At 39.7% G+C, this 26439-nt stretch overlaps 1 protein-coding gene across 8 annotated transcripts in view; it reads left to right on the top strand.

The window, feature by feature from the left end:
- ptprq (protein tyrosine phosphatase receptor type Q) overlaps nt 1-26439 on the top strand; it is a 188752-nt gene that overhangs the window by 28178 nt on the left and 134135 nt on the right. For all 8 annotated transcript variants that reach the window (XM_072267504.1, XM_072267510.1, XM_072267508.1 and 5 more), the window contains 8 exons: nt 4402-4532; nt 4770-4899; nt 7725-7878; nt 9406-9512; nt 11144-11241; nt 14397-14562; nt 17202-17362; nt 18058-18166. In XM_072267504.1, the coding sequence (XP_072123605.1) occupies nt 4402-4532; nt 4770-4899; nt 7725-7878; nt 9406-9512; nt 11144-11241; nt 14397-14562; nt 17202-17362; nt 18058-18166 (1056 nt within the window). The remainder of the gene's footprint in view (nt 1-4401; nt 4533-4769; nt 4900-7724; nt 7879-9405; nt 9513-11143; nt 11242-14396; nt 14563-17201; nt 17363-18057; nt 18167-26439) is intronic.

The raw sequence follows: 26439 nt of genomic DNA, 5'->3' as shown, positions 1-26439 counted from the left end.
GTCATTCATCCATATGTGAATACTCACGAATACTGCCAGACAAGACAACTTTACTCTGGGGCCAGGGTACAAAACACTGTACCAATAGTCTCACACAACACAGAGCACACCTCGCATGTACAAAATAGCAAGCACATAAAGGTCACAGCTCCTTCATTTTCTGCACCAGAGAGCAACTCGCTGATCAGGAAGACCTACAGTACTTTAAGTTCTCAATGTATAGCAGGATTCTGCAATCATTAAAAATACTTTTAAATAGGACAGCAGCACCTTTTGAAGCCACTACAACTGAATGTGGTGCCATTATCATGATAGTTTATTAATTTCCTTTCCTTTGTAAAATCATATACAATATTGCTCATAATTTCAAATTGAAAGAATGGTGGAAATTCTCTTTTATCCACTAGGTCAACCAGAAGCAGAAATAAGAAAGACACAGACCAGACATTTACCCGTGTAACATCTTTTTGTAACTCCAAACTTGATCTCTTGACCTCTATGTATTAGAGGCTTTTTTGTCTACTTTACACTTCCTTTGGTATCTGTCCTTTGAAAAATATTGCTGTTAGTTCTTTTTCTGAGAAGCTTCCAAAGATTCAAAGATTCAAGATTGAAATTACAATAGAAGTGAAGAGAAGATGGCGGTGCGAGGCAGCGCGCAGCGGCCACTCCAGAATGAATATCTGTTACCTGTTGAGTAGGCTGCCGTGCACAATCCTGATTTGATGGAGATGGACGTGAGAAGCATGGAAGGAACATCTGGTGAAACTTCTGAAATGCCTGCTTCACTGGCGGCTGGGGCGTGGTCAAAGAGCTTGGCAGAGATGGTACTCGGTGCTCGGTGTTGGAGGGCCGGTTGGAGGCTCGAAGCTTTCGGACGGACTCAGAGTCGGCTGTGGTCGGGTGCTTCCAATGGTGCTGCATCGGCAAGTTTGTGGCACTGGAGGTTCATGGCAGGAAGAGTTTTCCTTCCTTCTACCCTCTGCGTGAGATGATGGGGCTATCGGGACTTTGAGACTTTTTTTTACCGTGCCCATGGTCTGCTCTTTATCAAATTACGGTATTGCTTTGCACTGTTGTATTATATGTTATAATTATGTGGTTTTTGTCAGTTTTAGTCTTGGAATGTCTTGTGTTTCTGTGATATCATACTGGAGGAACATTGTACCATTTCTTAATGCATGCATCTCTAAATGACAATAAATGAGGACTGAGTGTCCTCATAATCTAATCTAATTATCAAAGTATGTATGTAGTATATAACCCTGAAATTCATCTTCTCACAGTCACAAAACAACTAATGAACTGCTTCAAAGAAAAACATCAAACCCCTGAACACATAAAGAAAAAAATTGCACAAACAGCAAGAAAAAGTGTGAAAAATACAGAATATAAAGCACCTAACCATGAAGTCATCAAAAGAGTCCAAGGATATTCAGTTCAACTCAGCTCAATCTAATGCTCCGTCTTTCATTATCTGCAGGCCATAGTACCAGTCCTGCTGTGATCTCGGACTACTAAAGTTTCTGCTACTTAAAATAGTTCTTTATAATGTATTAATATTTTGCAAAAGCTTAAAGGAGGGGTGATCACCACTCATTTCCTTATGAATATTTATTTTTCCTTCTAAGTAATCACTTTATACAATGAACATTTTGCAGCCAGTGGGCACAGCATGCAGAGAAATTATTTATATTCAGATATCCTCATATTGATGACAAATCGATCCACATATCTTTGATGGCCTTATACTTTCAGGATTTTAAACTTGCTGCCCAGAAATTTTTCAGTAATAATATGTATTTAAATGTAATGGTCAAATAGGAGAAAATTCTGATAACTAGGGTTGGAATTGGATCTGTGTGTGCTCTGGTTTAAAATTAAAGGGAACTTAATAAAAGAACATGCAGTGGGTTCTTCTGATCTGTTGCAGTAGTTGCTGCCTGTACATTGGCAAAAAGATTCATTAACAGGTCCGTTATGCAAACTAGATTTTGAAGTATGTACAGTACTGTGCAAAAGTCTTAGGCACATATATAGTAGAGCTTTGGTATTTGACTTTTGCACGGTACTGTGGTTATGTATTGTACTGTACTGCTGCTGGAAAAATACCAAATTTCATGACATATACGAGTGATGATAAACCTGATTCTGATACGGGTCTCTGTTGTGGACTGAGAGTGGGAAGGAGGCAGGGAGAGGGGAATCATGGTTGGGAAAAGGGAAAGGAACAAGAAGCACGAGAGAGAGATTCTGTTACGATCAATAAACCAATGTTTGGAATCAAATGACCTTGTTGTCTCAGGGCTGGGTGTGTCAGCATCCACACCGCCCCCTGCCCCTGACACTCCTTCCCTGCCACCTGTCCCACGCTCCTCCTGTGGCACTCCAACATCCTTTGCTCCCGCCAGATTTACAAACTCACTCTCCACTCCATGTCGACAAATACAGTACTGTGCAATGCACATTTAAATTCCAAAATTGTGAAGCAATTGTTGGCAGAATTTCAGATGGTGACAAGAGGGTGTACAGGAGCGATATACACCTGTTAGTTGAGTGGTGTCACAGCAACAACCTTACCCTGAATTTCAGCAAGACCAAAGAGCTGATTGTGAACTTCCGAAAGGGCAAGATGAGGGAACACAAACCAATCCTCATGGAGGGATCAGAGGTGGAGAGAGTGAGCACCGTCAGGTTCCTGGGTGTCAGTATCTCTGAGGACCAAACCTAGATGCAACATATTGACGCAACTACAAAGAAGGCAAGACAGTGGCTATATTTCATTTGGAATTTGAGGAGATTTGGTTTGTCAACTAAAGCACTCAAAACTTCTACAAATGTACTGTGGAGAGCACTTTGACTGGCTGCATCATCATCTGGTGTGGGGGAGGGGGCTACTGCAATATTGAAGTAAGTTGCAGAAACTTGTAAAATTAATCAGCTCCATCATGTGTACTAGCCTCCATAGTATCCAAGATATCTTCAAGGAGTGGTACTTTAGGAAGGCGGTGTCCACCATTAAGGACCCCCACTACCCAGGATATGCCCTCTTCTCATTGTTACCATCGGGAAGGAGGTACAGAAGCTTGAAGGGACACACTCAGTGATTCAGCAACAGCTTCTTCCCCTCTGCCATCCGATTCCTGAATGGACAATGAACCCATGGACACTACCTCACTACTCTTTTAATTTCTTTTGAAGTTAACTATTTAATTGGGCACAGGAGTATGTTCAGCCAGAGACTCATTCCACCGAGATGCAACACAGAGCGTCATAGGAAGTCATTCCTGCCTGTGGCTATCAAACTTTACAACTCCTTCCTTGGAGGGTCAGACACCCTGAGCCAATAGGCTGGTCCTGGACTTATATCCTGGCATAATTTACATATTACTATTTAACTATTTATGGTTTTATTACTATTTAATTATTGTGCAACTGTAACGAAAACCAGTTTCCCTCGGGATCAATAAAGTATGACTATGACTATATATATTTACTGTAAATCAGTATTTTTCTCTATATTTATCTATCATGTATTTCATTGTACTGCTGCTGTAAAGTTAACAAATTTCACAATATATACCAGTGATATTAACTCTGATTCTGATTCTGATACATGAAAATGTCTGTGCTTTGTTTCCATATGGCCATAAGATATAGGAGCAGAATTAGGCCATTTGGCCCATCGAATCTGCTCTACCTTTCAATCATGACTCATCCTTTTTTCCCTCCTCCTCAACCCCCCCTTTCCCAGCCTTCTCCTTTTCACACTCTGTTTAATTTTCACACTCAGTCTTCTGGGGAGACTGACCACAGGGAAAAGAATTTTCTATGATAAATCATTTTTCTATGTCGAACATTGGCAGTCATTGTTCTTCCTATTGAAATTGCAGACCCTCAGGTCTGATTTTCAGAATGTACATTTCAGTATATGAGAACCTCATGTGGTCAATATGCCACTTCCAATTCCAATTCACTTGCTGTTCATTAATTCCTATCGATAAATCTTTCAAAATAAAGTGATCCTCTCATATCCCTTTTGCCAATCACCTGTCCAGCTCTTGGCTCCATCCCTCCCCCTCCTGTCTTCTCCTATCATTTTGGATCTCCCCCTCCCCCTCCCACTTTCAAATCTCTTACTAGCTCTTCCTTCAGCTAGTCCTGACGAAGGGTCTCGGCCCGAAATGTCGACTGTACCTCTTCCTGGAAATGCTGCCTGGCCTACTGCGTTCACCAGCAACTTTGATGTGTGTTGACTAAAATTAGAACTCTTTTACTGAATGGAAAATATCATTTTTCTAAACCTTATCTGCCATGAAATCTTGCATTTGTATGACACCTATAATGTTATTTTTTTCTATAAGCTGAAACAATAACTTTTTGATTATCTTCTTATTCTAGATTTGGTACCTCCCACTAATTTACGTGAAGGGATGGTCACAGAAACATCACTGGAGTTAGTGTGGGATAAAGCAGAAGGACATTTCAACCAATATGAAGTGCTGTGTTTAAATTGTGGCAAGCAGCTTGTGGTAACCTCACTTTAATCAGTGCAGTTAAACATACATCATATATGTAAAATGGCATGTAACATAAACTTAATGTGTAATTCTGCAGACTGTCAATTTCAGTTTGGAAAAGACAAAAGTAGACTATGCAGTTAAACTAATAGAGCTTTTTTTGGCAAATGTGATTAAAAGATCTTCCAGCTTTGTTAACATTGAATTAGAATTTAAAAAAAATATTGATTTATTTGTTATTCATTTCAGGTTCAAAAGGTTAAACGAGAGTTTGTGGTATTTACAAAGTTGACTCCAGGAAAACTGTATAATATTTCACTACGGACAGAAAAGGAAAACTATCAAGATAGCATTCCTGTGAAACAATTAATATGCACATGTTAAGTTTCATTTTGTTTTTAATACTTTGCATTATATTTTTCCCTCTGTTAACTCAAATAAAGTAGTTGAAATGTATAAATTGCTGAGAAGCTCTCAGCTTATAGACTTTTCTTTCATTGCTAACTGATCTCTATATTTTTTTCTAAACTTAGAATTATTGAGAGAAGAACATAAACATGAGATCCTACAGTTCAAAGTTCAAAGTAAAATTTATTATCAGAGTACATACAGGTCACCACATACAACCCTGAGATTCTTTTTCCATGGGCATACTTAGCAAATCTATAGAGCAGTAACTGTACACAGGATCAATAGACAACAAACTGAATATACAGATAGAAATAAATAGCAATAAATAATAAGCATAAAATAGCAAGATTAAAGCGTCCTTAAATGAGTGTAGTTATCCCCTTTTGTTCAAGAGCCTGATTGTTGAGGGGTGCTAACTATTCTTGAACCTGGCAGAGTGAGTGCTGAGACTTTTGTACCTTCTACCTGACGGCTGCAGTGAGAAAAGAACATGGCCTGGGTGGTGAGAACTTTTGATGAAGGATGCTGCTTTCCTTCTGCAACATTTCATGTAAATATGCTCAATGTCTGAGAGGATTTTATCCGTAATGTACTGGGCCAAATCAACGACTTTTCATTGGATTTTGTAGATGCTGGATATCTAGACCAACACACAAAATGCTGGAGTAAGTCGGCAGGTCAGGTAGTGTCTAAGGACGGGAATAAACAGATGACCCTTCATCAGGACTGTAAAAGACTGGAGAAGCCAAAATAACAAGTTAGAGAGAAGGGGGAAGGAGTACATGCTGGCAGGTGATCGGTGAAGCCAGGTGAGGGGGAAGTGGGTGGGTGAGGAGGAATGAAGTGAGAAGCTATGGGGTAAAAGGTGGATAGGAGAGGAGAGTGGACCATGGAGAAAGGGAAGGAGGAGGGATATCTGAACGAGATGATGGGCAGGTGAGGAGAAGAGAAGGGATAAGAGGGGAGCCAGAATTACAAATGGAAAAGAGAGAAGGGGGATGGGAGACAAATTACCAGAAGTTAGAGACATAGATGTTCGTGCCGTCAGGTTGGAGGAAACCAGACAGAAGATCCTGCACCTTTATCTGGCATCTTCCCTCCTCCTTTTCAGTCCTGATGAAGGATCTTGGCTTGAAACATTGACTGTTTATTCCTTTCCATGGATGCAGCCTGACCTGCTGAGTTCCTCTTGCATTTTGTGTGTGAGATTGAGTGAAGAGTTGCTTTCTGTTTACTTTGAAGATTTAAGAAGTCTGTAAATTAAGTTGTTTATGGATGGACTTGGCTGGAGTGGAATGTAGACAGACAATTCATTTGGGGAAGAGCAATAAAACAAGTCAATTACTGAGGTGTAAAAATTGTGCCTTTAGACTGCGAGAATTCGAAAATCAAACAAGCTAACGATATGGTGGAATCTAAGGATAAATATTTAAATTTTATATATATTTAAAGAAAATTTTGGTTTGAAGCATACCATGGGATTAAACATGAAACTAGACAGGGTATTCATGTCTACCCAGATTAGCTGAGGAATATGATGTTAAATGCTGGCTAAGACTTCCTTGGTGATGAAATGGAGTAGAAATTTCTGTTGAAGCATGACATTCTGGATAGAACTTTGTGTTGGTGTAGGTTTGGAGTGCAGTGGATAGCAATTCTGATCAAACTGTTTGTTTAGTTTGAATATAGAGTTGAAGGCAGCTGATGCATTAAAAAAATGTGAAAAGATCTGCCACGGTTAATAGTTACCCACTTCATTTTGATCGTATGCGTTGTGGTGATGTTGGTTTATTAAAGCTCTAACCCGTATACAATCATCAGCCTGGCTCCTTCTGTATAAAATGGCTGTGTTCCTATATCATTACTTAAATCTCATCTGAGATATCATTCGGGCACCCTGTGTAGCAAAGCTGGAGTGATAAATGATCATTTAGCTTATTAAGTACATCTATCCTCAGCATTTTCAGAACTTGTATTAAACAATTTCCTTTTCTGAAGTAGGCTCATATATCTAGTCTCCCTGTTAAATATGGCTGCTTTTTGGTTGTTTCTGAACATATACGCCACCATTGTGTCTATTACTGTGTCCCTCCATTGGTTGGGGTCAGCCATGGATCTTGCATCCTAGCTGTCCACATGATACGCAAGCTAGGGCAGTACGATATGAAGGTCAAGCTGTTGCCCATGTAGCAGTCTTCCCCTTTCCATTCTCTGATCAATATCCAAAGGAATAGCAGAAGCTGATGCTGTTTGGCACCACTGGTGTCGCAACAGTTGCCAGTCCGTGTTGAATTCAACATAGGACTGGCTTAGGCACTTTAGCACTGGATTTTTCCTTGGAGTTTTACCCCCAAAGTCTTCCCCATCATTGGATATAGGTGCAAGGCAGCAGAAGTTCGAGTTTTCCTTCTCCTAAGTGAGCTGCTAACCATGGCTTATGAGACCCATTTGCCCGAAGCAACTGGTTTTAAGGCACCAGTAAAGTGCATTTGCCCCTGCTCCTGTCAGTATAACTGGTCCCGCCGGGCCTAGTAGCTAAGCTACACTTGAAGGCCAGGAGCTGGACTTGGTTGTTAGAGGCTATTTGAGATGCATACTATTGGGGAGCATTTAAAAGACTGTGAAAGCTTATCCCCACTATCACCCCGGCGATAACAACCTTAAAGAGTCCTATCATTAGAAAAGGAATTATTCTTAACAAGTTTATAATGATTTTTGAAATAAATAGAGAGTTTAATTCTAATTTTGGTGAATTCACATTAGATGAATCATTGTTCACCTTTGCCATTTTAGTGCCAAGCCCCGTGGAGTATCTGAATTATAACAAGTCTTCATATTCATTAACACTGAGCTGGCCAGAACCTGTTGGTGTATTTGATGGGTTTAATCTAACACTTGCCAGCAAAGTTATGCATCAAGTTGTTGAAATTCCTTTTACTCATTCACGGTAAGATATTTAATGCTATTTTGAAAGTTATGGTTCTATAAGATATATAATGTGAATTAAGTTACTTTCTTAGATGATTGCAATTAATCAATCAGATAAAAATAGGCATTTCATTTTATAATATTTTATGGAAATTTTAACATAACACTGCAATGTGATTAATCAAATTACTGTTCTTTGTGAATCGATGCTCAAGCTCTATGCCTGTTCATCATAACATGATGATATATTTGTGAAGGTCTCTACTGACCTAAGAGGGTGTTAATGATCCAAAGATATAAATGACATGTTCTGTTGGAAGGAATGTCAAAATTCATTGTCCTATAAATACTGCCAGACTGGATCAATACCATTTATTACCTGTTGTTTGCAGATATTAGTTGATGTAATTGTCCACAATGTAAGTGTGTGATTGACTGTGTCTTCAAGTTTAATTTGCAATTCAGTTCTATCACAGCTGATCCCTACCTTAAGTCTGCTTGAATGACTAGAAAGCGTAATAATTTTGCTGACAAACAACCATCAATTTTAGTTTTAAAACCTTCAATTGACCTATCCTCAATTTACATATAGGGATGGAAGTTGACTTCCACCACTTCCTGTGTGAAGATGTACTTCCTGATATTGTCCTCCAATGATATGAAGATTAGAGCCTTTTGGAAACAGTTTTTCCCTGTTTATGCCGTGAGGTATTTTAAATATCTGAAATAGCTTAATAGATCATCTGGTAATCTCCTATAGTCAAGTATAAGACAGAACAAATCTAATAACTTAACTCTCTGAACCAATATGATGCTGATGTTTCAATTTTGTCCCTCCTCCAAAGTTAGTAAATTCCTTTTGACACAGAGCGCACAGAACTGATTGCAGTACGGTATTCCAAAAGGACTTCAGACAAAATTGATAGAACTGTACCTTAACTTCCATCCCATTGTATTCCAGCCCCTTGAGACAGAATACCACTTTCCATTCCTTATGGTTTAGAAAACACTTTATCTTTCTTAGGGTGAAAAGCAGATGATCTCAGATATATGCCTACACTCTCTTGTTCATAGTTTTGGCCACCCATTGAATTTATTAATGTTATCTATCCATCAAATTTAGCTCTTTCTTTGTACGCAATATTTGTAAAGTAATTTGTACTGTAAATTGTAAAGTAATATTTATGAAGAAACTTGACATTATCAGAAAACTTGGCAATAAATACTGTACATTATATACCTGTGATTACACTCAAAAGTAATTCATTGGTCATGAATGGAGTATTTTGTGTATTTAATATATACATTAGAAGAATAATAAATTCTTAAACTCTCTGCATCATGATGTATATGGTACCATATAAGAGCAAATCAGTATGACAAAATTACTTTGTCAATTATCTTTACTGATAATGATCTGTTTGTGAGATATAAGTAGAGCATGAGCAGCAAAATGAGTAAGTTATCTAATGCAACAAAACTTTCCCATAAGGATATAACTAAAATAATGTAAAAACTTTATTTTGTATGTTTGCATATTGTACAGAACATCCCACTTTGACAAGCTAATGCCAGGTACGACCTACTCTATAACTATCGAGACAACAAGTGTAACAAAGAAGAGTCATCCCATAACAATTAGTATAACAACAGGTGAGTTTCAGTTTCAAAAGTAAAAATACTTAATAATTAGTCGGTATTGTTAGAACTTTACGTTGAGCTGTTTTGCACATAAGAGTTATATGATCAAATGCTGAATGTTAAATCCCAAAAGAAACATCTGAACTTCTTAAACTGTAATTTTACTGCCTTTAATTTTCTGAAGAGCCAAAGTTATCAACTAAGATGATGGTTTGGTCAATCCTCCAATTTCCAAATCAGAATAATGTGCAGGATTCGCTTGTTTGTTTATTTATTTATTTGTTGAGATATCGTGTGGAATAGGCCTTCCCGGTTCTTCAGGCCGCACCAACCAGCAATTCCCAATTTCATCCTAGCTTAATCATGGGACAATCTACAATGACCAGTTAACCTACCAGCCATTATGTCTTTAGACTGTGGCAGGAAACTGGAGCACCTGAAGGAAACCCACACGGTCATGGGGAGAATGTCCGCAGGCAGCGGTGGGAATTGTACCCAGGTTGCTGGTACTGTAAAGCATTATGCTAACCACTATGCTACCATGCTGCTCTGTATCAATTTAATCACTGCAGATTTTGTTTTCTGTTCTACCTCCACCTGTCAGGCTGAAACACTGATGTAAGAGGCCTAGATGTTTGATCATTATTGTAAAGGAGAGGAAGGGATAGATGGGTAATAACAGGCCAGTCCATCCAACATTGATGGTGGACCTATTCTCAGAAACAAACACAAACAGGAATTCTGCAGATGCTGGAAATTCAAGCAACACACATCAAAGTTGCTGGTGAACGCAGTAGGCCAGGCAGCATCTCTAGGAAGAGGTACAGTCGACGTTTCAGGCCAAGTCCTGACGAAGGGTCTCGGCCTGAAACGTCGACTGTACCTCTTCGTAGAGATGCTGCCTGGCCTGCTGCGTTCACCAGCAACTTTGATGTGTGTTGCTCAGAAACAAACAGATCGTTATTCAGAAAGATTCAGAAAGACAGACAATGTTTTGACAGAATTAAATTATGGAGGGAGAGCTCAAAAAATTACTTGATTTTTTGGGGGTAAGCTTTTACCACTAATCACAAGGTCATATATTTGGGGTAGAGGCCACAGGGATCCAGCAACAACAGAATAGGAAAGCAGGAAAATCATGATGGTCATTGAAATGAATTCGGTACAGAAGATGTTTTTACAGCATTTCCACCAGCAAATAGTGAAAGAAGAAAGAAAACACCTAAAAATGTAAAAGAAAATGGGATTTGAGCATTACATGGGGACCGACAATACTTTGTGCCTGGCCCCTAGGTCTATCCTAGCCACATCTGCCACATCTTAAACCGCCCTATTCATTTGAATGAGGTCACATAACTTCATTAATAAGTTTAACTAGGTTTAAATTTTTTTTCACTATTTTCAAGTTAATTAACAGTGTCTTAATATAGTTAGCCATGAGCAGGGTGCAAAACAAGCAGTGGGTCATGATCTAGCTCAGTGCCGATTTCGAAGAAGACCCTGGATCTGTAATGAGGAATGGGCACCGAGCAATTACATATTTGATTTGTGTATCTAGTGCTTACTTGAATTTTCTTATAGGCAAATACTTATACAGGCAATATTTGTATATTATCCTGTAAGGTTTTGTATGTATTTCCTAGTTCCTGAGCCTCCTATGGACCTGCAGTTTGTTGTACAGGATGAAAATTCTGCGTACTTATTTTGGAAGCCTCCAAGAGGTGATTTTGATAATTTTGAGGTAAATAAAGCTTTGATTTTAATTTAGACCATAAGACGATAAAACATAGGAACAGAATTAGGCCATTTGCTCCACCATTACTGTAGCCTCTCTACTTCCTCAAGCCTACCTGCCTCTCTACCTATCTTTATATCATGTGCAAACTTTGCAACAAAGCTATCAATTCCATCACCCAAATAATTTGCATATAACCTAAAATAGATCAGTCCCAGCACAGTCCCCTGTGGGAGCCTGATCCACCATTTCATCATGGCTGATCCAATTTTTCTCTCAGCCCCAATCTCCAGCCTTCTTCTCGTATACCTTCATGCCCTGACCAATCAAGAATCTATTAATCTCTGCCTTAAGTATGCACAAAGTCTTGGTCCGCACAGCTGTCTGTGGCAAAGGATTCCACAGATTCACCACTCTCTGTCTAAAGAAATTCCTCCTCATCTTTGTTCTGAAAGGACACACCTCCATTCTGAGGCTGTATCCTTTGATCTTAGACTCTCCCTCCATAGGAAACATCCTCCTGATCAAGGCCTTTCGGCATTCGATAGGTTTCAATGAGGCCATGCCTCATTCTTCTGGATTCTGGTGAAAACAGGCCCAGAGCCATCAAACACTCTTCATATGACAAGCCATTCAATCCTGCAATCATTTTCGTGAGCTTACTTTGAACCCTCTCCAGTTTCAGCACATCCTTTCTGAAATAAGGGGCCCAAAACTGTTCACAATACTCCAAGTGAGGCCTCGCCAGTGCTTTAGAAAGTCTCAACATTACATCCTTGCTTTTATATTCTAGTCTTCTTGAAATGAATGCTTACATCGTATTTGCCTTCCCCACCATAGACTCAAACTGCAAATTTACCTTTAGGGAATTCTGTACATGGACTCCAAGTCCTTTTGCACCGCAGGTTTTTGCATTTTCTCTCCATTTAGAAAATAGTCAGCCCTTTCATTTCTTCTACCAAAAGACATGTCTGTACACTTCCTGACTCTGTATTCCATCTGCCATTTCTTTGCTCATTCTCCTAATCTGTATGTCCTTCTGTAGCCTCTCTACTTCCTCAAAACTACCTGCCCCTCCACCTATCTTCATATTGTCTGCAAACTTTACAACAAAGCCATCAATTCCGTCATCCAAATCATTGACATATAATGTAAAAAAGATTGGTCCCAACACAGACCCTTGTGGAACACCAGTAGTTACTGGCAACCAGCCAGAAAAGGCTTCCTTTATTCCCAGTCTTAGCCTTCTGACAATTTCTGTAACTTCAGCTACATTTTTATACTAGGAAATAACTACTTTAGACAGCTGTTTACTAAGTAGGGCTTTAATTTTTATGTTTGATTCTGGAAACTTAATGTTGCTTGACTCAGTGAGAAGCAAATGATGATCTTCAATGGAAATGAAGCTGTATTTTAATATTTAATGAACAAGCGTCATTATGTGGCTCATCTAACAATGTGGTCTAACACTAGCTAGATTGAGTTCCTTATCATTCAAAATTAATTATCGAACAATATGTTTCTTTAGTCATTTTGGAATGTGTCATAATAATTGAACAGGTGCCTTGCAGATGAATTTGAAGAGTAAAATCTAAATTGAATAATTGTGGCTATGTTTCCCATCAAATTTAATTTATCATTATATTTATAAATTATTCACAAATTATTTTCATTTTTGGTAATCTTGCTCTAATCAGATTTTGTTTCATAACTGAATCTCTTAATCTGGTAACTTATCATAACAGCAATTGGTTATCATCAATTGGGGTTTGAAGTTCATGTTACCGTTTGGTGCAATTTGTTTTTTTTTGGTGTGGGGTGGGAGGTTGATGATCATGTTGCCATTTGTGAGATTTGTTTTTATTTGTGTGTGGAGGGGGTTGGGAGGGGGTTTGAGGTTTCTCTTTGAACAACATCCATGGTTTCCTTTGTTTCGTGGCTATATGGAGAAGACGAATCTCAGAGTTGTGTATTGCATATAAATGAACCGTTGAATCTTTTCATAACCTGTTGTGAATAGGATATTTATGTGCCATCAGCTGTAGGGTGGTTTAGAAGACTTCACAGCAAGAAAAAAAAAGAAAGCATTGAGTCTCCAATATCTTTATTTTTGATTTTTTGCTTATGGGGTAATTAAATTTGTCAGCACTGTACAATTGATATCATGCTTTCAGTATCTTACATGATAGCTTTTTAATGAAACAGGAAAGTTAATATATTTAGTTTTTTAGAAATACAGTGTATTCCAGTTAATTGGGACATATTCAGACCAGTATATTCTGGCCCAATTAAACAGCTGACCCAATCAGCTGAGGTGTCATGGAAATGGTCAAAAAGGTATAAAAATGTAAATGACCATTTAACTGAGTAACAAATTATGTATTTAAATGCAATACAAAACAAATTAGAACACTACCAATGCTACTACAGTACTATAATACTGTTCATTGGTTCTAATAGTTATCAACGGCGGAATTCATCCTGTTTGATTGACTGTAAATGAACAGAATCATCACAGGCACCTCGTGAATATAATGGACTGCCTTCATACTATGTTTTTAATGATTGCATCTTCCAAGTCCTCATTTTCATTGTAACATTCAAAATGATTGTCATTACCTTCAAGTTCTTCTTAGTTCCTAACTTGTTGAAGTAATGCAATCATTTCATTTTCACTGACGACCATTTCTGGCATCTCCAAGCCTGAATGCTTGAAATTGCAGTGAGCAAAACATTTCTGAATTGCCTTACTGCTAATTTCTTGTCAACTATCAGTGACAAAAATCATTGCATTTTGAACTGAAACATACGCAACTGATATTATTTAAAGATGTTTGCTGTAAGCACAGTGTATTGTCTAATGGCCGCACAGGCACATGATGCTAACGCCAGTTAGAAACTGTTCAGCAACAGTCACCTCTCCCAGTTAATTGGTAAATAAATGAAGGGATCACATCTATTTTCTTGATTAGTTTTTGTCCCAACTAAGCAGCTCTCTCAATTAACCAATGATCCAGTTAATTGGAATCCACTGTACTGTCTACTTTCCATTGACAAATCAACACTTAGCATGTTCATAAATGAGGCAAAGTTACCAATGACATACAGCAGCTAAAACAAAGTATTGCTGATCAAAATTGTACTTTTATTTTTCTACACAGTTAAGCTATAATATTCCAGGGACCAATGAAACAACATGTAGAACAACTTCACGTGGCAATAATTTCAGGATCAAAGATCTAATTCCAGGAGCAGAATACCTTTTCCAAATAAAAACGGTTAAAGGCATGGATGTGAGTGAAGTGATTGAGAAGAGGTTAAAAACAAGTAAGAGCCTGGAATGTTATTTTTTAATCTCCTCTTTCCGCAATGCAAATTTCAAAGATGGTGTTTCTGTAAGATTTTTTTCCATGCCTGTCCTTAGAGTTTAGAGAAGCTCCAGAAACTTTGTAAAGAATTTCTACTAAAATTAAAACTTGATTCAAGAGAAGACCATCATGCAAATGCAAAACTTTCACATCTGATATTCTAAGTCAATTTACAACCAATGAGATTCTTTCAAAGTAATTTTGGAGAACCGGGTGCAGCCACAGAATTAAATTATGGTGGGTAGGCAAAGCGTTATGAAAGACAAAGAATTCCTCAAGGATGATTTATTTGATTTACTTTTTGCACCAATTTGTTTGGACTAATTTATAAATGTGGACTTTTTCACTTGGCTTGGATCATGCACACAGCCAGCAAAGTGATCAGTGATGATGGGCAGTTTTTGCAGAGTAAAATCATATGCCTTTTCTTGTTCAGGTAAGGGAACTGTTGCCCGAATATCAAGGGTGGATGCGTTTTCCTGCTGAGATATCATTCTCCTCCTTCAGCTCCTTGTGGTGGTCTGCGTGCCTATAGATACACCAGTTATGTTGTGTTCCAATGGAAATGCAAAACAAACGGTCTGTGCAGAAGTCTTGGTTATTAGAGACCTTTAATACTGCCACGATATTCTCTGTAGTGATTTTCAACTTGCTGTTAGTTACAGTATTTAGTTAAGCCCCATCATCCCTACTGGGGCATACCCCGCTGGCAGTAGCTTGCCAGAGTCCTTTGTTCTGGGCCAGTCTACTAAGTTGTCTCCAGGTATATCCCATCTTCTTGGCTTATCCTTCCTCTCTCAGGGATAAGGCCTTTGGAGCTTCTGTTGGCATTTCTGTAGCACTGTTTTTACAAGATGGGGTTACTAGTCCCATGACTAGCTCTCCTCCATTCATAGTTGGGCTTGGGACCTTCCATGGCAGAGTTATTTTCAAATTGAGGCAACTAAAAAAAAAGGATGCATTTTGTTGAATTACACAAATAGAATGAACCTCAGGAAAATAATCGATAATACTTAGATGATAGATTTCCAATGGGCTCACAATGGTTAAACAATTGACATTAATGTGTCCAATTTCAGGCTGATAATTTTCAATTTGATTCTGAATGTAGTTTTCAATTCTATATCTAATTTTCCACTTGTTCCTCCTTGGTATCATTTTTTGCCATATATTTTATATATTCTCCTCATTATTATCCTCTCTATCCTCTCTTCCTGGGACATTTGATGAAAAATCCTAAAAAATCGTTTTCTAAAGGGATGACCAATTGATTCCTAATTGCAATGTTTTTCAATTATCTATAAATAATGCAAAATAAAAAATCGATGTGCTTGCCCTGAGGTTGGTGAATAGGGAGATGACATCCTTGCCTACCTCAGTCAGGGCACAGAGTACAGGAGGTGAGATGTTAATGTGTAACTATACAAGGCATTGATGAGACCACACTTGGCACTGTGCACACATCTGGTTGCCGAGCTATAGAAAAAATGCCATCAAGCCAGTAAGTGTGCAGAAAAGATTCATGAGGATGTTACTGGGAATGGAGAAGCTAGATAGGCTGGGATATTTATTTCCCTTTGAGCAAAGAAGGCGGTGACCTTATAGTGGCATTAAAAAATCATAAGGAACGTAGATCTGGTAGATTGTCAGTCACAGGGTAGAGAAGTTTAAACCCAGAGGACACTGATGCAAGGTGAAAGGAGATAGATTCAACAGATACCTGAGAAGAAACTTTCTCATACAGCGTGAAAGGTACATGGAATGAGCTGCCAGAGGAAGCTCTAGAAATGGGTACAGTTAAAATGTTTAAAATACTTTTAGATAGGTACAGTAGATGGATAGAAAATACTCATAGAGTTACTGGCCAAATGCATCGACTTGGTCAGCAGGTATGTAAAAATTGGGCCAAGGGCCCATTTCCAGGTTGTATTACTCTATGACATTTTATGACTTTAAAATGGGAGTTAAAATATGTTGAGCAACACATACAAAAGGCTGAAGGAACTCTACAGGTCAGGCAGCATCTATGGAAATGAATAAACAGTCGACATTTTAGGCGGAGACCCTTCTTCAGGACTGAGAAGGAAGCTGGAAGATGCTAGAATAAATCCTTAACCCAGGAGGGTAAGGAGGCTAGCTGGAAGGTGAAAGGTGAAGCCAGAAGGGTGGGAAAGGTCAAGGGCTGTAGAGAAGGAATGTGATAGGAGCGGAGAGTGGACAATAGGAGAAAGGGGAGACCCAGGGGAAAGTAATAGGCAGGTGAGAAGAGGCAAAAGGTCAGAGTGGAGAATGGATGGGGGTGGAATTTGTTTACTGGATGGAGAAATCAATATTCATGCCTCCAGGTTGGAGATTATCCAGGTGGAATATAGGTGTTGCTCTTCCACCCTGAGGGTAGCCTTATCTTGGCACAAGTGGAGGCCATGGATCATATTGTGGTCTGATTTTCATCAACCATCTATCACTGCTTCATTTAATGAGTCCAATTAATCTCGACTGAGCAACAGTGCAATAAATTGATTAATATTTTTTTTCCACAACAGTACTATTGCTTAATTTTCATTGAAGCTTATGATAAAAATTTCCATTTATTTCAAGAACCTGAAAAACCTCAAATGTTGGAAGTTTCAAATATTTTCGCTACAGGATTTACTTTACGCTGGAGAGCACCTATTGGAAACAATGGTAATTACAAAGTGGAACTCGTTCCAGACCAAGGGTTTGTTAATATTACAAACCTAGGGAACGGCACCTTCAAGGTATAACTTTCATGATGTCTATCACAGTTAGTGCATCTTAAAATTCTTCCATAGAGTGTAGTGTGTTGTGTGTATATCCATGTATTGAGGTAGAACTGCACCAGGTCGACTGAAAATAAGATTATTTTTGCTTCACATAGTTTTGCTAATTTTGGGAAAGTGAGTAGGATAATGCTTAAGATTTACTTTGTTCTAAATATCCAGCTAGTCATGAATAGTATAACACAGTGGTGTGGTGATATTCAGCACAATGAGATCAATTACATACCTGGCTAGCAAGTTCCTTAAATATTTAATGACATGACTCGTATCACAACCCGATCGACAGAGCACAGCCCAATTTGTCTGACTGAGGTGAAATGTAAAATGCAATAATGATGAAACTGCTCATTTTATCTTTCACTGCATTCATATTTGGATCTGCGAAGACAAAGGTACTTTTTTTGTAAAATTGTAACTGTTTTATAGTGAGTAATTTATTTGTACTATACAGTTGTACTATACATAAGTTGGTCAAATGTCTACTGAAACTGAGAACAACCCTAAGGAGAAAGCAGTCGCAAGTGAATGAATTAAAATTGATCTTAGGAAATTAGATAGAAATGGTTACCAATATAAGCTTAGTAATAATTAGTATTTATTGGAATTTCATATCAATTGTATCTCATATTTTGTTTTTGTATCGTTTATTCTAGGCTGATGTTTTCGATGCTACCCCAGGTATAAAGTACACTGCCACTGTCTCCTCAGTCTCTTCATCATTCAGCAAGTCTGTCAGCAGATCATTTACAACAAATGAAACTTGTAAGTGAACTTGTGATGTTCAATAACTTGGGCCAAACTGTACATCCTTCAGCTGATTTTAAGTGAAATCTAAAAGTATGTTTTGCAAAGATTTAAGAAACCACAGCTGTGTAAATATTTTGAGTATTTATGTGAATTCAGCTTATAGAAGTGATAATAGTTTCTGGAGAGCAATTAGTTTTAAAGCAGTTTTAATATGTTGTGTTTGTGAAAGTTAGTGAGCCAGATATTCTGTTACATAGCAGAGAGGTTCTTGATGATTCACGATAGAAGTTTGCAGAAACCTAATTGGGAAGTTCAAGCAGGTACCTGGTTGCCAGTGGCTTATTTCCTTATATTCGATGCTCTGAAGTCTCTTTTGGTCAGGGTTGACCTTGGATGTTGGTTCCCAGCTGTCTAAATATGCAAAGCCAGGGCAGTTCAATATGGAGAGCAAGCTGTTGCTGATGTAGCAGACTCCCCCTCTCACACATCTGATGAATCTAAGGAACAGCAGAGACCAATATAGTTTGGCACCAGCAGCATCACAGGAATTGCCATTCTCCATTGAACTCAATGTAGGACTGCCTTAGGGACTCCAGCCCCAGATTTTTCCCTCGGGGTTTACTCCTGAAGCCTCCCCATAAGTGGGTATAGCCGTTGGGCAGTGGAGGCTTGAGATCAGAGTTTTCCTTCTCCTAGATAAGCTGCCAATCATGGCTAATGAGCCCCATCTGCCCAAAGCAACTGGTTTTAAGGCACCAGCAATATGCCTTTGCGCCTTCTGCTGTCAGTAGAAATGGTTCTGGTGGTCTTAGTAGCTAAGCCACATGTAAAAGCGAGGAGCTGGACTTGGTCGCCAGAGGCTATCGGAGGTAAACATCATTGTGAGCACTTAATAGATAGTGGAAGCTTATCTCTACTGCTTCCTCCAGCTATAGCAACCTTATGGAACCAAATATTATTTGCTGGCCCTCCCATAATATTGGGAATATGTGCATGGAGGCCACTGGACATGTGTGTTGATGTCAAACTCCATGCAGGACCTGACCTTTGCAAAATTGTACTGTGAAGATGAGATCCAACTTGGGCACAGGTATCGTATAATTAAGTAATGGTCTGCATAGGTATCCTTGTATTTGAAGGTTGAACTCCAAACCTTTGCTGATTTATTTATTGAATCATACACAAAACAAAGGTCAACGTAACAACTGAACCATAACACCCTCAACAATAATGATCTGTGGTGAGACCTGGACCACTTTCCATCTCTCAGAAACTACTTCTCAATAAAGGTAGACGTAAACAATGAATTTATCACTGTTGCAATGTGAGGGATTCACTAAATACCTGTGCCAACCACTTGGCTGAAATGTTCAACCATATTTCCAGTCTCTCCTGCTGTAGTTGGAGGTTCCCACCTGCTTCAAAAGGGCAATAATCCGACCAGTGTCCAGAGTGAGCTGCCTCAATGTCTGTCAGCCAGTGGCACTCATGTCTACTATGATGAAGTGCTTGGAGAGGTTGGTCCTGGTCAGATTTAACTCCTCCTTAAGCAAATAACTGCACCCACTGAAGTTTGCCTATTGCCGTAATAGGTCTACAATAGATGCAATCACATTAGCTCTCAATTTGGCCTTGATCATCTGGACAATAGTAATATCTATGTCAGGCTACTGTTTATTGATTACAGCTCAATGCTCAACACCATCATACTCTCAGTACTAATTAATAAGCTCCAAATTCTAAGCTCTGTACCTCTGTCCACAACTCTATCCTTGACTTCCTCATCAGGAAACCACTGGTAGTGTAGATCAGAAATAACATCTCCTTCTCACTGACAATCAACACTGGCCCACCTCAAGGATACGTGCTTGGTCCACTGCTTTACTCTCTCTACACCCACAACTGTGTGGCTAGACAGCTCAAAAGCCATCTATAAATTTGCCAATGACACAGCTATTGTTGGCAGAATTTCAGATGGTGACGAGGAGGCGTACAGGAATGAGATTTATCATCTGGTTGAGTGGTGTTGCAACAACCTTGCACTCAACATCAGTAAAATCAAGGAATTCATTGTGATCTTCAGGAAAGAGTAGTTGATGGAACACACATCAGGCCTCATCAAGGGACCAGCAGTGGAAAGTTGAGTAGTTTCAAGTTCCTGAATGTCAATATCTGTGAACAACTATCCTGGTCCCAATATATTGATGCAATTCCAAAGAAATGAAAAGACAGTAGTTATATTTCATTTGGAGTTTGAGGAGATATGGTATGTCATTACGGCACTCACAAATTATACACATTGCGGTAGAGAACATTCTGACTGGTTACATCACCATCTGGTATGAAGGGGCTACTCCACAGGATCGGAAAAACCTGTAGAAAGTTGAAAACTCAGCCGGTTCTATCATGCACACTCTCCTCCCCAGCATCAAGGAGATCTTCCAAAGACAATGCCTCAAATAAGGTGACATCCATCATTAAGGACCCCCATCACCCTGGATGTGCCCTCTTCTCATTGCTACCATCAGGGAGGAGGTACAGGAGTCTGAAGACACACACTCAACATCTTAGGAACATTTTCTTCCCCTCTGCCATCAGATCATTAGATTTCTCAACAGACATGAGGCTAGGTACAGTACATTACCTCACTATTTTTGTCTCTCTCTCTTTTTGTACTACTTATTTAATTAAATTATATATAATGTACTGTACTATACTGTGTGTATATATGTGTGTGTAATTATAGGCATCCGTTAGTCTCGTGAGACCATGAACTTGTGCCTTGGAAGGCCGGCAGTTGCCCATGCTGCAAGTCTCCCCTCTCCACGCCACCGATGTTGTCCAAGGGAAGGGCATTAGGACCCATACAGCTTGGCACCGCTGTCGTCGCAGAGCAATGTGTGGTTAAGTGCCTTGCTCAAGGACGCTGCCTCAGCCAAGGCTCGAACTAGCGATCTTCAGATCACTAGACGAATGCCTTAACCACCTGGCCACGCGCCAACACATTTGCCCTTCAGATGCCTATAATAATTATATATATATATATATATATATATATATATATATATATATATATATATACACACACACACAGTACAGTACATTATATATATATATATATATATACACACATATATTCTCTCACCCCTTATGGCGGTGTGTTTGTGTATTATTCTGTCAATCTCAAATTCTAGTATCCTTGCTGTTCCTAGTGGTGCACTCTTAGACCATAAGATGATAAGACATAGCAGCAGAATTAGGCCATTTAGCCCATCGAATCTGTTCTGCTATTTCATCATGGCTGATCCCAGATCCTATTCAACCCCATACCCCTGCCCTCTCACCGTATCCCTTGATGCCATGACCAATCAGAAATCTATCGACTTCCGCTTTAGGTATACCTACGGACTTGGCCTCTACCACAATCTATGGCAGAGTATTCCACAGATTCACCACTCTGACTAAAAAACAAAAAATCCTCCTTACTTCTGTTCTAAAGGGTCGCCCCGTCAATTTTGAGGCTGTGCCCTCTATTTCTGGATACCCCCACCAGAGGGAATATCCTCTCCACATCCACTTTATCTAGACCTTCCAACATTCGGTAGGTTTCAATGAGATCTCCCCCACATTCTTCTAAATTCAAGTGAATACAGGCCCAAAGCAGCCAAACACTCCTCATAGGTTAACCCCTTCATTCCTGGAATCATCTTTGTGAACCTCCTCTGGACTCTCTTCAATGACAATACATCCCTTCAGAGATATGGGGCCCAAAACTGTTGACAAAACTCCAAGTGTGGCCTGACTAGTGTCTTACAAAGCTTCAGTGTTTCTATTTCCCTTGAAATAAATGCCAACATTGCATTTGCCTTCCTTACCACAGACTCATCTGTGAATTAATCTTCTGGGAGTCTTGCACGAGGACTCCTAAGTCCCATTGTACCTCTGATGTTTGAATTTTCTCCTCATTTAGATAGTAGTCTGCACTATTGTTCCTTTTACCAAAATGCATTATCATACATTTCCTGACACTGTATTCCATCTGCCACTTCTTTGCTCATCTTTCCAATTTGCCTAAGTCTTGCTGCAATCACATTATTTGAGTTAGATATGGCCCTTGTGGCTACGGGGGTCAGGGGGTATGGAGGGAAGGCTGGGGCGGGGTTCTGAGTTGGATGATCAGCCATGATCATAATAAATGGCGGTGCAGGCTCAAAGGGCCGAATGGCCTACTCCTGCACCTATTTTCTATGTATGTTTGTTTCCTCAGTACTGCCTACCCCTCCATCTATCTTCATATCATCTGCAAACTTTGCCAAAGAGCCACCGATTTCACTATCTAAATCACTGACAAACAATGTGAAAAGTAGTGAATCCAATGCTGACCCCTGTGGAACACCATTAGTCACTGGCAGTCAACCAGAAAAGTCCCCTTTTATTCCCACTCACTGCCTCCTGCCTGTCAGGCATTCCTCTAACTATGCCAGTATATTTCCTGTAACACCACGGGATTTTATCTTGTTAAGCAGCCTCAGGTGAGGCACTTTATCAAATGCCTTCTGAAACTCTAAGTAAATGACATCCACTACCTCTCCATCGTCCACCCTGCTTGTTACTTCCTCAAAGAATTCTAACACACTCATCAGGAAAGATTTCCCTTTACAGAATCCATGCTAACTTTGACTTATTTTATCATTGGCCTCCAAGTACCCCGAAACCTCATCCTTACTAATGAACTCCAACACTTTCCCAACCACTGAAGTTAGGCTAACTGGCCTATAATTTCCTCTCCTTTGTCTTCTTCCCTTCTTAAAAAGGGGAGTGACATTTGCAATTTTCTAGTCCTCCAGGACTATGCCAACGTCAGGTGAATCTTGAAAGATCATGACCAATGCAGCCATTATCTCTTTAGCAATCTCTTTCAGGACTCTGATTTGTAGTCCATCTGGTCCAGATGACTTATACATCTTATGACCTTCCAGTTTACCTAGCACTTTTTCCTTTGTAATAGCAGTGGCACTCACTCCTGCTCCCTAACACTCATGGACTTCTGGTGTACAGTCAGTGACTTCCATAGTCTGCTCGTACATCTTATAGTCTTGTGATAAAGACTAGACCAAGATCTTAGATGTTGTTCCCAGGATTTGTGGAGCCACTCTCCCAATCCAGGTGTCACAGTCCCAAGTGCTCTTCTCACCACCAGGATTACTCTGGATTCAACCTTCTACCTGCTTTTTCAAGTCCTGGTATTTCTCCAGATTCTCGTATTCTTTCTTCCTGATGTTACTGTCATTTGGGATTGCCATATCTATTACTGTTGCTTTCATCTTTTCGTTGTACAGTATTACTAAGTCCGTTTGGTTGGCCAGTACCTGCTCATCAATCTGTATTTGGAAGTCCCACAGAATCTTAGCTCTGTTGATCTCCACTACCTTCTCGGGTGTTTCCCATTTGGACCTGGCAATATCCAATCCATACTTAGCACCGATGTTCATTACACAATTCCTGCAACTTGGTTGTACCATTCAGTGTATGCTGTCCCTGCCTGTATCTTGCACCCTGCTAATATGTGCTGAGGGTTTTCAACGGATTCTTGCACAGTCTGCATCTAGGGTCTTGTCTGGTATGATAGACCCCTGTTTCTATTGCTCTTGTGCTCAGCGCCTGCTCTTGTGCAGCCAGGAGCAGTGCCATTTCCAGCCATTGGTAGCACTTTCTTATGTCAGCCTCCTCTGATATCTGGTGATGCTACATCTATGCAGTGTTTTGTCCTGCCATGGCCTCTGGCCCTCTGGCTCTGCCTCCATTTCCATGTCCCCTGCCTGCTGTCTGAGGCGTTCTCCCTGTAGGTCATCCTTAGGGCCCATCTTCCTGATATACTCATGGATGTTTCACAGTTCTTCCAGGATTGTGGCCTTGGCACCTCCAAGTCCCCCCATCCTCCTTTATTCCAGTGGGTGTACAGTCACTTGCGGTTGGACTTTGGGTGGAATCCTCAAGTAGTTTCTGGATGTTGATGTTAGCAGGTTCCATTTCGTTCCTTGGTCAGCACATTATTGTGACTCACCCTACCAGTCATCAGATATATATATCAAAGTTCAAGGAAAAGTTCAAAGTAAATATTATTATCAAAGTACATCAATGTCACCATATACAACCCTGAGATTCATTTTCCTGCAGACGTACTGCTGTGTACATACATCTATTGATGCTTCTGGACACATCTTCAGTGATGTTCCTGGAATCATCGGGTGTTTCGGGTCTTTCAACATCATACAACCTCCTCCAGGTGACCCATCCGGGGCTGATCACACCCCAGCTTGTGTCCAGATGGCTAGCTACTTATGACTCCATGGCTCCCCTCTTTTGAGCCACAGCCATCTTGAGGCCCTCTCTGCCGCATCGGTGGTGCTGCGGATGGCTCTCCTCTTCCTCTCTCCCTCGATACCCAAAATGCTGAAGGCCCTAACTAAAGAACGGGCTATGAATCCCCTACAACCAACCTCCTGGATGGAGAGCGAGGGAGACACCTCGCTCTCCATCCAGCCTGCTGACAGTTGCTGACCAGTCCTGCGTACTTGGAGAGCTTCCTTTCAAAGGCCTCCTCCAAGCTATCTTCCCATGGGACTGTCAGCTCCAGCAGCACCACTTGCTTCGTAGACTCAGACACTAGGACAATGTCTGGTCAGTAAATCTATAGAATAGTACTATAACAGGATCAGTGAAAGATCAACCAGAGTGCAACCAGACAACAAACTGTACAAATGCAAATATATATGAATAACAATAAATAATGACAACATGATTATAACAATATAAAGAGTTCTTAAAGTGAGATCATTGGTTGTGTAATATCTCAATAGATGGGCAAATGAGTGTATTTATGCCCTTTGTTCAAGATCCTGATGGTTGAGGGTAATAACTGTTCTTGAGCCTGGTGGTGTGAGTCCTGAGACTCTTGTACCTTCTATCTGATGTTAGCAGTGAGAAAAGGGCATGGCCTGGGTGGTGAAGATCTATGGTGCTGGATGCTGCCATATATATTTCTTATCGTGATTTATAATTTTTTAATTTTATATATATGCATTGTACTGCTACCACATAACAACAAATTTCAAAACATATACCAGTAATATTAAACCTGATTCTGTTTCTTATTTATGCCTCTGTAACCTAAAGCCATCTGAAGAAAAGAGCAGTTGGAAGTCGAGATGTTAAACCCAACTCAAAGCTCACAGTTTACCAGGCAACAATGATCCTGCCTGCCTTTATGATTTTGAGGCATGGACTACCTGCTGCAGGCACCCCAGAACAACGGAGAGACTGAGTCAATGCTATTTCTTCAAAATCCTCCAAATACATTGGCAGGATATGCAAACCTATACAGCATCCTCTCCTACATCACAACCCATGCATGGGATCCTAATTATATTCATTTAACTCAGATAGGCTGTATTGTTAGCATTCCCGACATCAATCTCCTAAACCAGACACTCTATTCCAAGCTCCTTCAGGACAAGAGATTATCAGGTGGACAGAGGAGTCAATTCAAGAATATTTTCAAAGTTTCTTGTAAAAAAATAACATTTATACCAACTGATGAGAATCCCTTTCCCGTAACCATTTCAAATTCAGGATGGCAATGAGAACCTCAAGTCCATTCAGAAGGCCAGTTTAAATGACAGTAGCAACACAGTACCACCCACAATATTGTTCCCCCCCCCCACCATCTTGACTGAACAGCATCTTCTGCTGCATCTGTGACAGAGTCTGTGGATTCTATATTAGCCTCATCACCCACCTCAGAACCAAGAGGAAGAAGTCATTGTCAAATGAGGACCTGCCTAAGAAAAAGCATTAAGTGTTAGAACATATACTGTAAATAGCTTTAGGTAGCAACTGAAAAGTCTTGAATAATCTCTTAAATATATAATATAATTTTATTGTTTTAAAATATATGTGGTACACATAAGGAATTTACAATTCGATACATTTTCTAAACAGTAATTATGGCTTAGTAAAGTATTAAACACTTACTTAGACCCATACAAGTTAATGAGATATTTTCTGGTTCTTTTGCAGTGAGACCAGTTCACAAATACTTTTAAAGTCCCATCAATTCAACTGATTGAAGCCTGACAAAAGACAAAAGAATTACTTGGAAAGTTTTGTGCAAACTGATAGTTAACTAAGACAGTAGGGTTATTGTTGAAAGCTTCTGGTCATGTTTGTATGTTACTTTTAAATATCTCTGCAATTCTTATTTTGCTTACTGTAACCTCGAGAATGCA

Source organism: Mobula birostris, chromosome 9, assembly GCF_030028105.1.
Source record: "Mobula birostris isolate sMobBir1 chromosome 9, sMobBir1.hap1, whole genome shotgun sequence".
NCBI classification, from domain to species: Eukaryota; Metazoa; Chordata; class Chondrichthyes; order Myliobatiformes; family Myliobatidae; genus Mobula; species Mobula birostris.
This window is presented reverse-complemented; position numbering and strand designations above follow the sequence as displayed.